This window comes from Typha latifolia, chromosome 4, assembly GCF_019914945.1.
Source record: "Typha latifolia isolate L0001 chromosome 4, TyphaL0001v2, whole genome shotgun sequence".
NCBI lineage: Eukaryota > Viridiplantae > Streptophyta > Magnoliopsida > Poales > Typhaceae > Typha > Typha latifolia.
Window position 1 is genome coordinate 4,274,463 of NC_133089.1, and position 14,216 is coordinate 4,288,678.

The following is a 14,216-nucleotide window of genomic DNA, read 5'->3' on the forward strand; positions in this document are numbered from 1 at the left end:
TTGGGCGGTGGAATGAAGGAGGTGGAAAGGGCACCAATGGCTAGAGTAAGTAGAAAAGAAGATAAAGACACAATATCGTTTTCAATTATCACATAAACTTCAATTAGAGTTTCCTCCACATATTTATAAAGGCTCATCCTAGGGACCCATCAACTAAGTTAAAATCTCTAACAAACCAACAATTTTCGTTCCGGTGCGTTCGAATGCGGAATTACAGTTCTTTGTCGTTGTAAATGTGTGTAAGCGTTTGAACGATCGCGTTCAAACGACCTAAGTTCGTTCAACCGCATAATTGACGTTCTCTGTTTTTGTGAACGCGTGTAGGCGTTAGCATTGCCCGTTCGAACGCAGTCTCTGCATTCGAACGCCCCCGACAAAAATCATTTTATTTTTTTAAATAAAAATTAACTAGATAAATATGCTCATCCCAATATTGCGAGTGGAGCCAATATGGACCGAGTCGTATCATTTTCTCTCCTAATATTAAATACAGGTATGAAAGTGAAGTGGTATAAAGAAAGTAGAGAATAATTCTTAGGGTACCTTAGAAGGTCTCCCAAAGATATATCACAGGGCGTTGTAAGCTAATCATAGGTTTGATGAGAAAAAAAATGTTTGAGCAATTAAATCAACTCTATTAACACAAACTCACAACCCTAACATTTCAAATTTTGAACATATAATCTCTGTCATTATCATGATCCAATAATAGAACATCTGAGCCTGTTTTCTTATTAAAAAAAATAATAGAAAAACAATGGTTGTCTTTCGGACTTTGGAGGCATCACAATTTCATCTTCGTCCTTCAAAATAACAAAAACAAGCTCACGTATGCTCTCTTATATAAATTATGTGTAATTTATTACAAAAAAAGTATATTTAAAATAAAAAAATATATTCATTACAAGAACTCAAATTCATTATTAATAAAAAAGAAAAAAATTATTTACCCCAAATTTTATATGCTAAATCAAAAATATTAAAAACGTAATTAATTATAAAAGCCCCCCCCTTTTTTTTTAATGCAAATGGCTTCTTTTTTTATTTATTTTTATTTATTTTTATTTTCCTCCCTTTTCTCTTTTCAGTTTCCACTAGTTTCGCCTTTCGGCAAAGCGGCCGAGCCAACCGCCCGGACCAGCTCATTGTCGCATCAGAAGAAAGCTACCCAAACTCTGCCATATAAAAAAAAGAACAGCAGAGGAAGCTAGCGGGATCCCGCTCTTCGTCCTGTTACTTTAATTGGTAGTCTTGAGATGGAGAAATCGCTGGTGGAGCGGCTCGAGGCGGCAGTGGCGCGCTTGGAGGCGGTGGCGCTCGGCGCCCCCGGATCCGCATCCTCCCGCGACCTCTGTGGCGAATCGCCGGCCGTAGATCCGGCGATCGCGGCATTCGACGAGCTGGTCGTGGGATCCCTCGGACGGCTTCTAATAGCCGCGGAAAAGATCGGAGGGAAGGTGCTTGAGGTGACCAAGATTCTCGAGGAAGCTTTCGCCGTAGAGAAGGAGCTCCTCATCAAGGCGAAGAAGTCGCAGGTAGTTGACCTCTTTCTCCCAGTTATAGAGTTAATGTTCTTTATTTGGTCTTTTTCTTTTTGCGTATTCGAACCATGTGACAATTTCTTCATGTGCTTAGTCAGCTCTAATTTTTATTGTTCAAGAGGTGTATTTCTCGATAAAGTTTGGGTTTAGAAATCTGATCCCATTGTTAAATGCACTAGAGTTTATTGTTAATGAAATGTAAACAGAAAAGTGATTAAGCTGCTTTCTTTTTCCTTCCAGCTGGAAAAAACATCGATCTGCATATGTTACTATGTGTTTTAATGCAAATCTACCAATCTGAATCTGGATTCCTCATTGTTAGCATGATTGAAGATTCCTCAGAAACGAAGACATTTCACCTTTTGGTTCAACTAAAACAGCGGTAATAACAAATTTTAAAGTATGTTTTAGATCCTGAGCTGAATTTGACTTAGAATCCAACTGGTACCTAACCCAATATCTCGTGTAATGCATTAATATGTAAGATAAAAAGACTATTTTATCAAAATAAATTTGAAACCGAGAGAACAAAACTAAAACTAAAACCAGCTGAAACTGACCGAAATATTTTATATTTTTTCACATTGGAGCTGAAAACCAAAACCGAGGCTTCGAACCATGATTGTTAGTGTCGATTCAATTTATGAATTGTGGAGATGTGCTTGTATAAATATTCAAGCCCATTCATATGGTTGCATATGAAACTGAACCATGCCTTTAATTAATGCCGCAGAAACCTGACCTTCCTGGCTTACCAGAGTTTCTGAAGCCACTGAGTGATGTGATTATCAAAGCAAATGCATTGACAGAAGGAAGGAGGCCTGATTATTTCAATCATCTGAAGACAGCTGCTGATAGTCTCTCGGCTTTGGGTTGGATCGCTTACCTAGGAAAAGATTGTGGTTTGTGAATTCTGGAATTTCTTTGCTTTTACTGACTTTAAAAATATAATTATGTCTTATTCAACATAAAGATTGTTCCTTTGTATTTTCCCCCCTCAAGGTATGAGCCTTCCAACTGCACATGTGGAAGAAAGTTGGCAGATGGCTGAATTCTACAACAACAAGGTAAATACTCCATTATGTGTACAGTTAACGTGATTTAACATTTTAAAGGAGGGCGAAGTCACTTAATCCATGGTGACTTTTATTGCCAACTGTTCAGGTTTTTATTAACCATTCATATCTCCTTTAGCGGTTGGGTTGGTTCAGGTCAACTTGTAAAGTGGTTGTGTAAACAAATCTATCATGAAATGTGGTAAAAGATAATCTCACGGTGCAAATTTTTGGAAGCAACCAGAATTTCTATTGCATAACTATTTGCTTAACCCAATTTGTTTTACTTCGTGTTAGCTGCCTCACTTTATAAATTATAAGAGGTTCATTATTTTTCTTAAAAATGAATATATTTTGTTCCATAAGTACCTGACTTTTTGTGATTTTCCTTGTCCATGGAAAATCCTCAAATTTTGTCTCTTGAAAGTGATTGTACTAACTTTAGTAAGACATGTTTTACCAATTTTGTGTTGGAAAGCTGTATCATTTCCTTGGTTTCATTCTTTCACTAATTGAGGCAGTTGTGCTGTGACAATTTCTTACTCTTCATTGTATTTTCTATCTTAGAATAACTCAGCACTAACTCTTTTATTATGTCCATATTTAACTGGATCTCCACAATGGATTAAACTATAATACACTATATTTAATTTGACCAGTGCTATCTGTCATAAGTTGAATAACTTCCACCTCTCTATTCAGATTCTTGTGGAGTACAGAAATAAAGACCCTGACCATGTAGAGTGGGCTAAAGCTTTGAAGGAGCTCTATCTGCCTGGTTTGAGGGATTATGTCAAAGGTTTTTATCCTCTGGGCCCTGTTTGGGGTCCTGCTGGAGGTACAGATGTTTCTGTATCATCTGCTTCCTCCACATCTAAAGCAACAGTGAAGTCCCCTGCTCCACCATCACCTCCCTCAACTTCCGCTTTTAGCTCCGAGATACCATCTTCACGACCTAAAGAAGGAATATCTGCTATCTTTCAAGAGATCAGCTCAGGCAAGGCTGTTACTGCAGGTACAAGCATATGTTCCCTTAAAAAATGGAGGATAGTTTTCCTATTGGAATACTCGATTTCAACGTCCTGATTCACAGGTTTGAGGAAAGTATCTGATGACATGAAGACCAAGAATCGTACTGATAGAACAGGTATTGTTGGTGGAACTGAAAAGGCTTCTCGTACTGCAGCTTCTCGTACCACTTCCTTTTCTAAAGATGGACCGCCAAAATTGGAGCTTCAAATGGGCCGCAAGTGAGCATATTTTAGGTTTTGTTAGGAAGTAGGCTCTGTTTGTCTTTCTTCTTCATTTATACTTCCTCTCTTTTCTTTTTCCGTAATTAGAGCTTCCGATAGTTTCATGTTGTCAAATTCTTACATTTGCAATACATCTTTTGGCAGGTGGGCTGTTGAAAATCAAATTGGTAAGAAAAACCTGGTCATTGATGACTGTAACTCTAAGCAATCCGTGTATGTATATGGGTGCAAGGATTCTGTTTTGCAAGTAAAAGGTAGTGCATAATCTGTTGGGGTTAATAATAACTGTATTTTTTTCAGGTTGTCTTGTAGGTTTGAAGAATTTTAACATCTGATTTGCTGCCCCCTAAATATTGTGTATATATCTTGATCCATAACTCATTTTGTGCAGGGAAAGTTAACAACATAACTATTGACAAATGCATTAAAACGGGAATTGTATTTATGGTCAGTATGAAAATTTTGATATCACTAACAGCAGTTGCAAGGATTCTTGTATTAATGTTTATGGGGTGCAAATGCACCATAATGATGACTCCATTTTATTATTATGGCTCAGGATGTCGTGGCAGCTTGTGAGATTGTGAACTGCAAAGGTGTTGAGGTTCAATGCCAGGTACTCAAATTTTCTACTAGATCAAATTGTAATACTAAAAAAGGAGCTATCAGTTTGGAGCCAAGCATGATAGTTGTTTTAAAAACAAAATGAAGAAGTTAAATTAGGAAGGAGTTCCGTTAATCTCTTCTGCTGAAAAGCTAGGTAATTCAAAGATCTGATTTTGGAAATGATTATTTGTCTCCAATGAAAAAGACAGTTTCAGTCTCAACAGTCCATATTAGTCAAAGTTGTGCTGATTCTTTTCTCAATAATTCTTGCTATTAGTGTCGAAAGAGAGGCTTGTATCAAGGCATTGATAGAATTAAGATGACATCATTGATTAGAGTTTTTGAGTTGTAAATACTATGTGACTTATCTGAGAGGTGTAAATGAATTTTGTTATTGTAGATTTTTGAGTGGATATACATCGTGCACAAATTGGGACTTTGAACTTCATGCATTATGTTGCAGATATTGATGACTATATTTAGAATTATTACCATGTACTTTCAGGGTTCGGCACCAACAATGTCAATAGACAATACATCAGGATGCCAATTGTACCTAAGCAAAGATTCATTGCAAGCTTCTATTGCCACTGCTAAATCTAGTGAAATTAATGTACTGGTTCCTAGTAGTGGCTCGGATGGAGACTGGGTAAGGCACTCTCTCAATGCGTTCATCCATTTTTCCATATTTCATCATGTATTTGTAAATGTTGGATATCCATTATGAAATTTCATGTGTCCAATAATTCACATGTTAATCCTAATAATAACTACTTTTGAAGCTTCTTTAATACCTTCCATAAAACTCAGATCAAACTATTATTTCTTCCCACAAATTGTGGCCTGTGACTAGTAGATAGAATTGGACTTGTCCAAAAGTTTCCTCTCAAATGTTGCAGGTGGAACATGCACTCCCACAACAATTTGTCCACACTTTCAAGGATGGGCAGTTCATAACCATTCCGGTTTCTCACTCTGGTGGATAACTCTTATTACCAACTTTTCCCTGTAAGTGTCTTCTTATAGTCTATCTTTGTGGTGGAGAGAGAACAGAAATTGGTGTGAGATTGTGGTATCTATTCGTTTTGGTTTCCTTTGCTGCTACACTTTTTCCGCCTATATTTGTAATCTCTTGATTGCTTTATTCTTGTCGGGTGTTTTAAACTTTTTCTTCCCCCCTTCATATTTCTGACGTAGCTCAGATACATTGTGTACATCAAAGGCACTCATCTTGGGCAAGTCGTCTTTGTAATTAAGTTTTATCAAGAAATAATGTTTGCGTTGATATTTGTTACTACTTAATATACGGAATGCTGCTTGGCCGTACGCACACAAATCATTCCTCTATCATCGGTGCCGTGCTCTTGATTGCTTTTGTTATATAAGGCTCTGAAAGTGTATGGCACTGAGTAGCCCTTTTTTCTGGGCATGATTCATGATCTCATGTAAAAAGCTTTCATTACCATATCTTTAGCTTGAGGTCATTTCCCTTTTCTTTTTACGACAAGGGACCTTTCATCACAGGGCCAACGTTAGCCAATCCTCTGGTCACTTTACCAATTCATAACCGGAAATCCAAACATTGAGCATTATTTTCTGCAGAAATCGAAATAGAATTCTCCCACTGGATAACCAGTCGCAGGATCTATAAACGGCAGCATCTACCACTGGATAACCCAACAGCATCTTTAACGAGGCTTATAGTTCTTTTTTCCTTTCAAGAGAGACCAGGGATATTATAGTAGTTTTAAAGTGTGTACACGGACGTCTCACACGACCTGCTGCATAAATGCTTTCTCAAAATTGCAACAGCTCTATGGTAATGAGACATCCTAAGATAATAATGGCTCATCATGGCATGTCATGCCTACTATACACATCTTTTACAAAAATTCCACAGCAAAAACCATCAACTGTGAAGAGCAGCAACTTCATGGATCAGATTTTGGAGATCAGCTGCTCAGTGAGGAGAGCACACCACCACCACTTTTAGTTGGTACCACCACCTCCCAGCCAGGTCCTTTTAGAGGAAGAGTACTAACTGCCGGTGCATCACCAGAAGCTGGTGAGACAAGGTCGCTGCGATTCATGACTCTCAGAAGATCTTCATCACTGATGTCAGTCTGAATCAACTTATCCTCCTCGTCATTTTCATCTCGAAGGAGCGCCAGTAATTCCCATTCCTAATGAATATCAATTAGAAGTGCATTAAACTAGGGTGGTCCAGTAGAGTTCATTTACATGGAAAACAGGCAAATTCTCCTCATACAACTGACATTAAATACTAGTATACAAGCATGCAATTTAGTAGTAAGTCCCTCATTCCACATAACCTCCTACTCTTTTGTGCTGTCCACATAATGGCACACCGGACCAACATAAAAACAATGAGGTCTTCCTAGTTGATTATTGAAGGATGTATGTTAAGGATGTATGTTAAATGTACCCTCCGATCTCATGTGTTACTAAGGACTGCACAGTGGTCCTTTCCCCAACATTATGTTATAAAAGGCCATCACTCAATTGATTACCATTTTAGAAACATGCCATCTCTTGTTGACAGTGACAACCTGAATGAACTCTCAGGACTGCATTCGACATATGATTTGCACTCCAAAACAGAAATTATTTTCAGATAGGAAAAGGGAGACACAAACTATGAGTCCCCCTCTAAGTAGCACAATCATGAAAGAAGAAAACAAAGTTACCTCTAATGTGTTGGATTTCACTCTATCTTGCTGGAACTGCCCTTTGGCAATAACTACATGCTCTAACTTCAGCTTCCCAAAAGCTTTCTTTATCATCCGACCCTACAAAGATGTAAATTTAAGCTTTCCACCAAAGAAGCAGAAAGATCTGAAGAACACATTAAATCAACCAATCCTACCTCTACAGAATTTGCTGTTGCTAGTCTATATACATGTACAGGCCGGGTCTGCCCAATCCTGTGACATCTATCCATAGCCTGCAGATCCATTTGAGGATTCTGGATTTCAAGTAAAGTCAGTTGCAACTGTTATTTACCTCACTGCAACCTAATACATGAACTTATAGTAAAGGAAAAGATCACCTACCCAGTCACTATCATATAAAATACAGGTATCAGCAGCAGTAAGATTAATACCCAGCCCACCAGCTCGAGTGCTGAGAATGAAGATATTAACACTACTATTTAGGTCATTAAATGCTTCTATCTGCCATGTACAAGAATGAAGCCCAATTAATTCACATAATGAATATTTAACTGATCTAAAAAAACACACATTTACAATACAAATGAAAAACAATTGAATATAATGTAGACTGTAAGTAGTATCTCAATAGGGTTATCTCAAAGGAGTCCTCTATAAATGCAGGAGCCTGCATAAATGACAACCAAGTAAATCCTACCAGCAAACATGATTTACCACCTCTTTCTCTTAAAAAACATTTAACTGTTCCAACTTGATGTCAGCCCATTTACATATGAAGTTGCATGCTTATAAATATGTATTCTAATTTTTTACTAGGAAATAGATCATGTAAGAACTAATGCAATGAACGAATGAAACCGCAAGTGAGATAATCCCTGATCACTTATATTATGCTCCCATGATCTGGGGAAAGTTATTTTGGAAAGATCAAGGGCAATTGGGACCCTATAATTGTTTAGAAACTGGGACAGATACAAATCAGCCTCACTGGATTATGGCCATTTTCAGCAGTTCTCTATAACCAACTTTACCAAATTGTGCTCTACAAATGGTAGCGATCTCTTTTGCTTTCATCTCACCATTTATTAAAACCAAACGCAGCGACCATGCTTCCCACAATTGAACTACAAAATGGTGAACAAACACTAAGACCTTCTACATCAAACATAGTTCCAAGTGGCAACTAGTACAAAAGATTGAGATTATTATCAGGGAGAAATATCATGTGAGGTTTGCAGACGTGTCCACTACCACCCTAAATTTTAGGCCAAGCTTCAGTTAACACTGTCCCACAGGGTTCAAAAATATGCAGGAAAGCTACCCAGAATACACAAAGTGCGAGAAATCCATGGAATGAGACAATTATTGGCCAATGGGGATAAAAAGTACTAAAGAGGTGGCTAAAGAGAATGTGGATACTTGCTCAACACCTGTACAGTTATATCCCTCTTTACATTCAGTTAATTTGGAACTTCTAGGTGAAAACTTCACACTTAAATTCTAAGGTACAATTTATTATTTTCTTTTTACTTTGAGAAAATGACTACTCAACCACCTAAACTGTCCTAAAGATGTCATCTATTGTTACCCACACCAGTTCAAAGTGCAATTAAATTAGCCTACTTTTTCCCAAGCTCCAGCAAGAGCACTAGTAGCTAAAAACTTAAGTACCTATCATATTACAAGTAGGATATAGGAACATCACTCCACAAAAGATTCGTGATGGAAATAGCTTTTACCTGCCTCCTCCTTTCATCCAGCTTAACATTACCATCAATCCTGCAAACCTCAAGGCCCTTCTCACTTAAATAATAGTCAAGAATGTCCAAAACTTTAGTCCACTGAGAGAAAATCAGTACCTAGAAAAAATATTATGTAGTATTTTAGAAAATACAAGTGATCAAACATTCCATAACAAAGAAACAAAGAAAAAAGAAAAAAGAAAATGAAAAACCAGTGAGAGCCTTACTTTGTGCTTTCGAGCGAGAAGCAAGGTCAATAATCTGTCCAGCAACTGTAATTTTCCACACTGTTCAACTAGCTGTTCTATAGGTGGATAAAAGTCTGTAGGGAACTCAATCAAGAAATGACAATATGAAAAAGTATGCTGATTTGTTTCGGTGAAGTCAAATATTTTTACTCAAAGAATACATACATGAACCATCAAAAGCAGATTCCAAGAGATCAGGGTGATTGCAATTCTTTCGTAGCTGAATTACTAAATTATTTAGCTTTTGTTTCATGGCAACTTTCCCAGAAACTGAAACATAGTGCAAACATTAGCATAAGCTGTCAGCTTAATCTCATAAAAATTTAAGTAGAATCTGTTTCATATGAAAACTTCTTACAATTTTCAGCCTTCTCTTGTAAATAATTCTCAAGTGTTTTGTTAGCTAAGTGATCCTGGAATTGCTTCTGATTGTTGGTCATATTAGCATATAGAATAATCTCTTTCTTTCGTGGAAGCATCTGCTCCACATCCTCCTTCATCCGTCTTAGGAGAAATGGGCGTAATATAGCATGAAGCTTTGATACCACCTAAGGAGAACTAGATCATTAAAAAGAGTTGAAGAACAAAACTAGAGTATGTCCTCAGAAAAAAGATTAGAACCTGAACCCTTCTCTTCTCTTCACTCACTTCCTGCTGGTTCTCACATCCCCTACCAGATAGATCAAACCTAAAAATAGAAAATGTCTATTAGTTCAAAGTACAAGACAACAGACAAACAAACATAAATTGCAATCCAATATGATACTTAATTTGGAATATGCCTTTACTAGTAACTACAGTGAGTCTAGTCAAATACTAAACCAAGTAAAGTTGTCACAGCGATTGTTTAAACCAAGTAAAGCAGACTACAAATAGAAACTGCAACCAATTCTAAAACTCTAAACTTAGACTCTACTTTACTCCTCTCAAAAGCTCCTTCATTGTTAAACACTCATCCACTATAGCCATATTAAAAGTGTTGCATCTACCTTGGTCCCCAATTTCCTGTGGAGAGATAGATCAAACAAAGAAAGCAACCATCAACAAAATATTACACCATTAATAAGCTAACAAACGAGAAAGTAAATAGACAATACGGAATGCATTGCATTAACTTTATTCATTAAACTCAAAGTTTCTACAATCTTTATTATTGGAATCCCTGAGCAGCATATCATGAGTTCCAGAAACAGATATGCTAATATGGGAACTCAACACCTTTTATACTCTAGCACAAGATATTGTTTTCCTTTATAGTAATGAAATGACTAGTGAATGAATTGTCACAAAGGAAACCAAAAAATGCCCAGCATTGTAAGCAAGTGATATGATGACAGTATAGAGAACCATCGCAGCATCCTTACCAGGACTCAAATTCCTGATGGGATGAGAAAATATCAGGAAGGATAAAGTTCAATAATGACCACAATTCAGCCAAATTATTCTGCAAAGGCGTCCCAGTCAAAAGAAGTTTATTTTCAATTGGCAAGCGTCTCAATTCCCTCAACAGTAAACATTTTGAGTTTTTCAGTCGATGGCCCTACACCCAAGAGGACATGGAGTAAAATACATTGTACAAAAAACACTATAGCATATCAAGATGTTAAGCATAATAATCAGCCACATTTAATGTTACCTCATCTACAACTACATATTTCCACTTATGATGAGCTAGAAATTTTGCATCACTAAGTACAATCTCGTACGAAGTGACTATTAGAGGAAATTTAGGACCAATCTCTTTAGGCATAAATTTTCTTCTAATCTCCATCCTTTCTTTCTTCGTTCCATGATAAATAACAGCTTTCATAGAAGGAACAAATCTGAAATTTGAGTTCCTCATATTAGAGCAATGATATTTAAATGGTTCAAGAATGTAAAAAGGGATAACAATTTTTACCTTGATACTTCATTCACCCAATTTGAGAGAGTGGAAAGGGGAGCTATAACCATGTAAGGCCCATCCAAACCCTTCCCTTTAAGATGGGCAAGAAATCCAATTGTCTGAATTGTTTTGCCAAGACCCATTTGATCTGCTAGTATCCCATTGAGTCCATTTTGCCACAATGATATTAGCCACTTCACACCCTTAATTTGATAAGACTTCAATTTCCCACCAGTCATTAATGGAACAAGTTCGGCCTGCTCTTTCTCAGCTCTCTCCTCTTCGGTGAGGTTAGCATCCTCAGGTGTAACAGCCTCCCGAGACCTCGTAAGCATGGCTGCCACGGCAGTCTTTGCTCTTTTCTGAAGAACAACAGACATCAGGTGAATTCCCTTCAGGTTCCAGTGAGATAATACATACATACATACATATATATATATATATATATATATATATATATATATATATATATATATATATATATATATATATATATAAACAAATCATGGTCACACACATATATAAACAAATTATGGTCATCCGCACACATGCACGATATATATATATATATATATCGTGGTCTGAAGTTTCACCCAAGACTGAACAGTAAAGACTGAAACTTAATGAATACTAAAACCGAAATTCTTTGGTTAAGGCTGAAACTATCAAGATTTTTTATTTTGACATTTATTTTGGACCACAATAGATTAAAACTATTCTATGTCACTCTAAAATATTCAGTTTTTTCTTTCTAGAGGTCAAAACCAAAACCAATTGAAACGGAAACTTTGAATGATATATCTAATGATGACAGTATAGATAGAAATTACATTTCACATGATTTCACAGAATAGACAATTTTTCCTTATTTTACAACAAACGATATTGTAAGCTAATATCAGCAGATTGTAAATAACTAAACCAAAAACTCACATTGTCATATTGCGCAGTAGTAGACTTCCTCTTCCTACTCCGACCTTTCTTCTTTTCCTTTGTCTCGTCCTCCTCTGCAACTTGGTTCTCTACAGCATTCTGTTTACAAAATAACACAGATCAACCTGCATCAACCCAAACAGGACATATGGCAGACAGAATGTATACAACAAGATCACTCACAAATGTGATGTCATCCATCTTCTCAAGGAGGAACTCCGAGTAAAGCTGCGTTTGAGTCAGCAGCTCATCCAACTTGCTGAACCGAGCCTCAGGATAATAAGCATCTCTCATCACCGCCTCCTTCGCCTCCTTCTCCCTTACCCGCGCCTCCAGTAACTTCTCCTCCTCTTTTGTCATCGTCTCCGTGATGAGCGCCGTGTCTCCATTCTTCGCCTCCAGCTCAAGGGGCAGAGAAGGAATTTCCTCACCAGTAGTTTCGCTTTTCACGTCGCCGTTCAATCGAGAAATCTCTTCGTCCTCGGATCCACCTGCAGCTTTGGCATCGGATATTTCCTGGTTTTATCCGAAGGGAAAAAAAACCGAAATACAAAAAAATGAAATTAAATAGGCGAAGAGGACAGAAAAAGTACACAAATGATCAATTTAGATTGCCGGGAAAAATCTTGGAAAAATGAAAACCCTAACCCTAAACCCTAAACCCCAAAAGAAAAAATTTGTTTCAAAGCGCGAATAGACTAAAACAAAGTTAGAACTCCACGAACTAAGAAATCGAAAGAACAACCTCTTCTTCTAACACGGACGTGGGAGAATCCGCAGCACCATCGCTCTTCGCTCCATTTGCCGCCGCTGCCTCCATTTCTTCCTCAAATAACGAGGCAATAATCGAGCTTGCTAATGGGACCAAAAACTACGCAAAATAACAGCGAAATTAGATGACACCAATGAAATCAAACGCTCGAAAGGAACTTCCCTTTTCTTCTCTGCCGAAATTAATCATGCATTTCAATCCAAATAAAAATAAATAAAAATTGAATCCCTTTACAACTTTTGCCCCATACCTAAATCTAAAAGGGAGAGAGAGAGAGAGAGAGAGAGAGAGAGAGAGAGGAAGCGTCGCCCGGTGGTTTCCTTTAGTAATAGGACGAGGCCAGAGGTTTGGGCGGGAAAATAGTAGAGGAGAGAGAAACTTAACAGGCTAGAGTTGGAGTTTATTTACGGAATAACCTAAGGGGGGGTGTGCTGTACTCGTGAGGGGTAGTGTGGTAAACGGGACCCATGGCATTCAAATGCGCTTGCTTTGTTCCTAGAATGGGAAGAGAGGAGTGTCTCGGACTTGGCGTGTGTAGTACGGCACGATCACAGACTTTGCTTTTGATTGCTTGAGGTTTTTTTGACTGCGATCTGCACGGCTTGTGTAAAGGTCTGTCTGAGCGTTCCAAAGGGAAATATTAGAGAAGGAAGGCTCTTCTTTGCGTTCAAATTTTAGACCGTTAGGCGTGACTTAAAATTGTTTTCTTTTCTAACCAGGGTTAAATTGGATGATGAAGAGAACCAGACAGAGACAAAGGATTTTGATAGTAAGTTGGGTTTTATCAACCCGTACCCGTACCCGTAACCGTAACGAGGACTGACGTATTTGTTCAACTGCAACAACTGCGGGTCGGTTCAAAGAAGGTGGAGGCAGCTTTAATGGCTATATCACCTCATATATTTGTCCATAGTTGTCCGCCATGCCGCCGTCCTCCTTCGTTATTGTCTACACCTCAGTCGTGCCTTTCTGGTTTATTTTTTAGTTTTCCTTAATGTTTTCTGTAGAGGCAGCTTTAATGGCGGCTATATCACCTCAAAATTCACGATGCTCCTTAATGTTTTCCATTAGCTAGCCTTTTGCGTATAGTTTCACTTAGATATTATACACCCTACCCTTTTGAACTTGATGCTTATTTTTATTTGTCGTATACTTCAAAGTATCTTTCAATTTCTGTGTGTATCAAGCTCGTGCATGTAACTGAGACTAATGAAATTATTAGCCTTTTCATAAAAAACATTATTTGTCCGGTTTATATATTAAAAAGGATTAGTTCTTTTAACATATTAATTTAATTTATATATTATTAAGGACTAACTCTTTTATCTAATTTGTATCCTCCAGGACCAAAAAAAGAGTTGTGGAAAAAGCTTAATTATAGATATCTTTTACTTTTCATAAATAAAAAGTATATATTTTGCCCATCAAACTATCTAAGACTTAGGATTGTTAGTTTTCTTAGGAGCAGATTTTGTAAAAGGAAATATC

The 14,216-nt window shown here is 37.4% G+C and overlaps 2 protein-coding genes across 4 annotated transcripts; one reads left to right on the forward strand and one right to left on the reverse strand.

The window, feature by feature from the left end:
- Positions 1-1,086: 1,086 nt before the first annotated feature.
- LOC140787149 (cyclase-associated protein 1-like) lies at positions 1,087-5,740 on the forward strand. The gene is made up of 10 exons (XM_073135932.1): positions 1,087-1,535; positions 2,275-2,443; positions 2,544-2,608; positions 3,299-3,611; positions 3,690-3,846; positions 3,994-4,103; positions 4,241-4,296; positions 4,409-4,465; positions 4,961-5,104; positions 5,355-5,740. Exons 1-10 carry the CDS (start codon positions 1,257-1,259, stop codon positions 5,439-5,441), a joined length of 1,437 nt encoding a protein of 478 aa, XP_072992033.1. The 5' UTR covers positions 1,087-1,256; the 3' UTR covers positions 5,442-5,740.
- A 387-nt stretch (positions 5,741-6,127) lies between these two features.
- LOC140785537 (ATP-dependent DNA helicase DDM1) lies at positions 6,128-12,907 on the reverse strand. 3 transcript variants are annotated; one of them, XM_073133412.1, is made up of 15 exons: positions 12,702-12,904; positions 12,140-12,472; positions 11,957-12,055; positions 11,039-11,385; positions 10,775-10,961; positions 10,503-10,678; positions 9,760-9,826; positions 9,497-9,686; positions 9,304-9,408; positions 9,118-9,212; positions 8,888-9,007; positions 7,530-7,649; positions 7,343-7,441; positions 7,164-7,265; positions 6,128-6,638 (listed from the first exon to the last, which is right to left on the reverse strand). In XM_073133412.1, the coding sequence occupies exons 1-15, from the start codon at positions 12,774-12,776 to the stop codon at positions 6,408-6,410; spliced, it is 2,346 nt and encodes a 781-aa protein (XP_072989513.1). In that variant the 5' UTR covers positions 12,777-12,904; the 3' UTR covers positions 6,128-6,407. The 3 variants fall into 3 exon arrangements, with proteins under 3 accessions (XP_072989513.1, XP_072989516.1, XP_072989514.1); XM_073133415.1 differs by lacking the exons at positions 10,503-10,678; positions 10,775-10,961 and having other exon boundaries at positions 12,702-12,905; XM_073133413.1 differs by lacking the exons at positions 7,164-7,265; positions 7,343-7,441; positions 7,530-7,649 and having other exon boundaries at positions 6,143-6,638; positions 12,702-12,907.
- Positions 12,908-14,216: the final 1,309 nt, after the last annotated feature.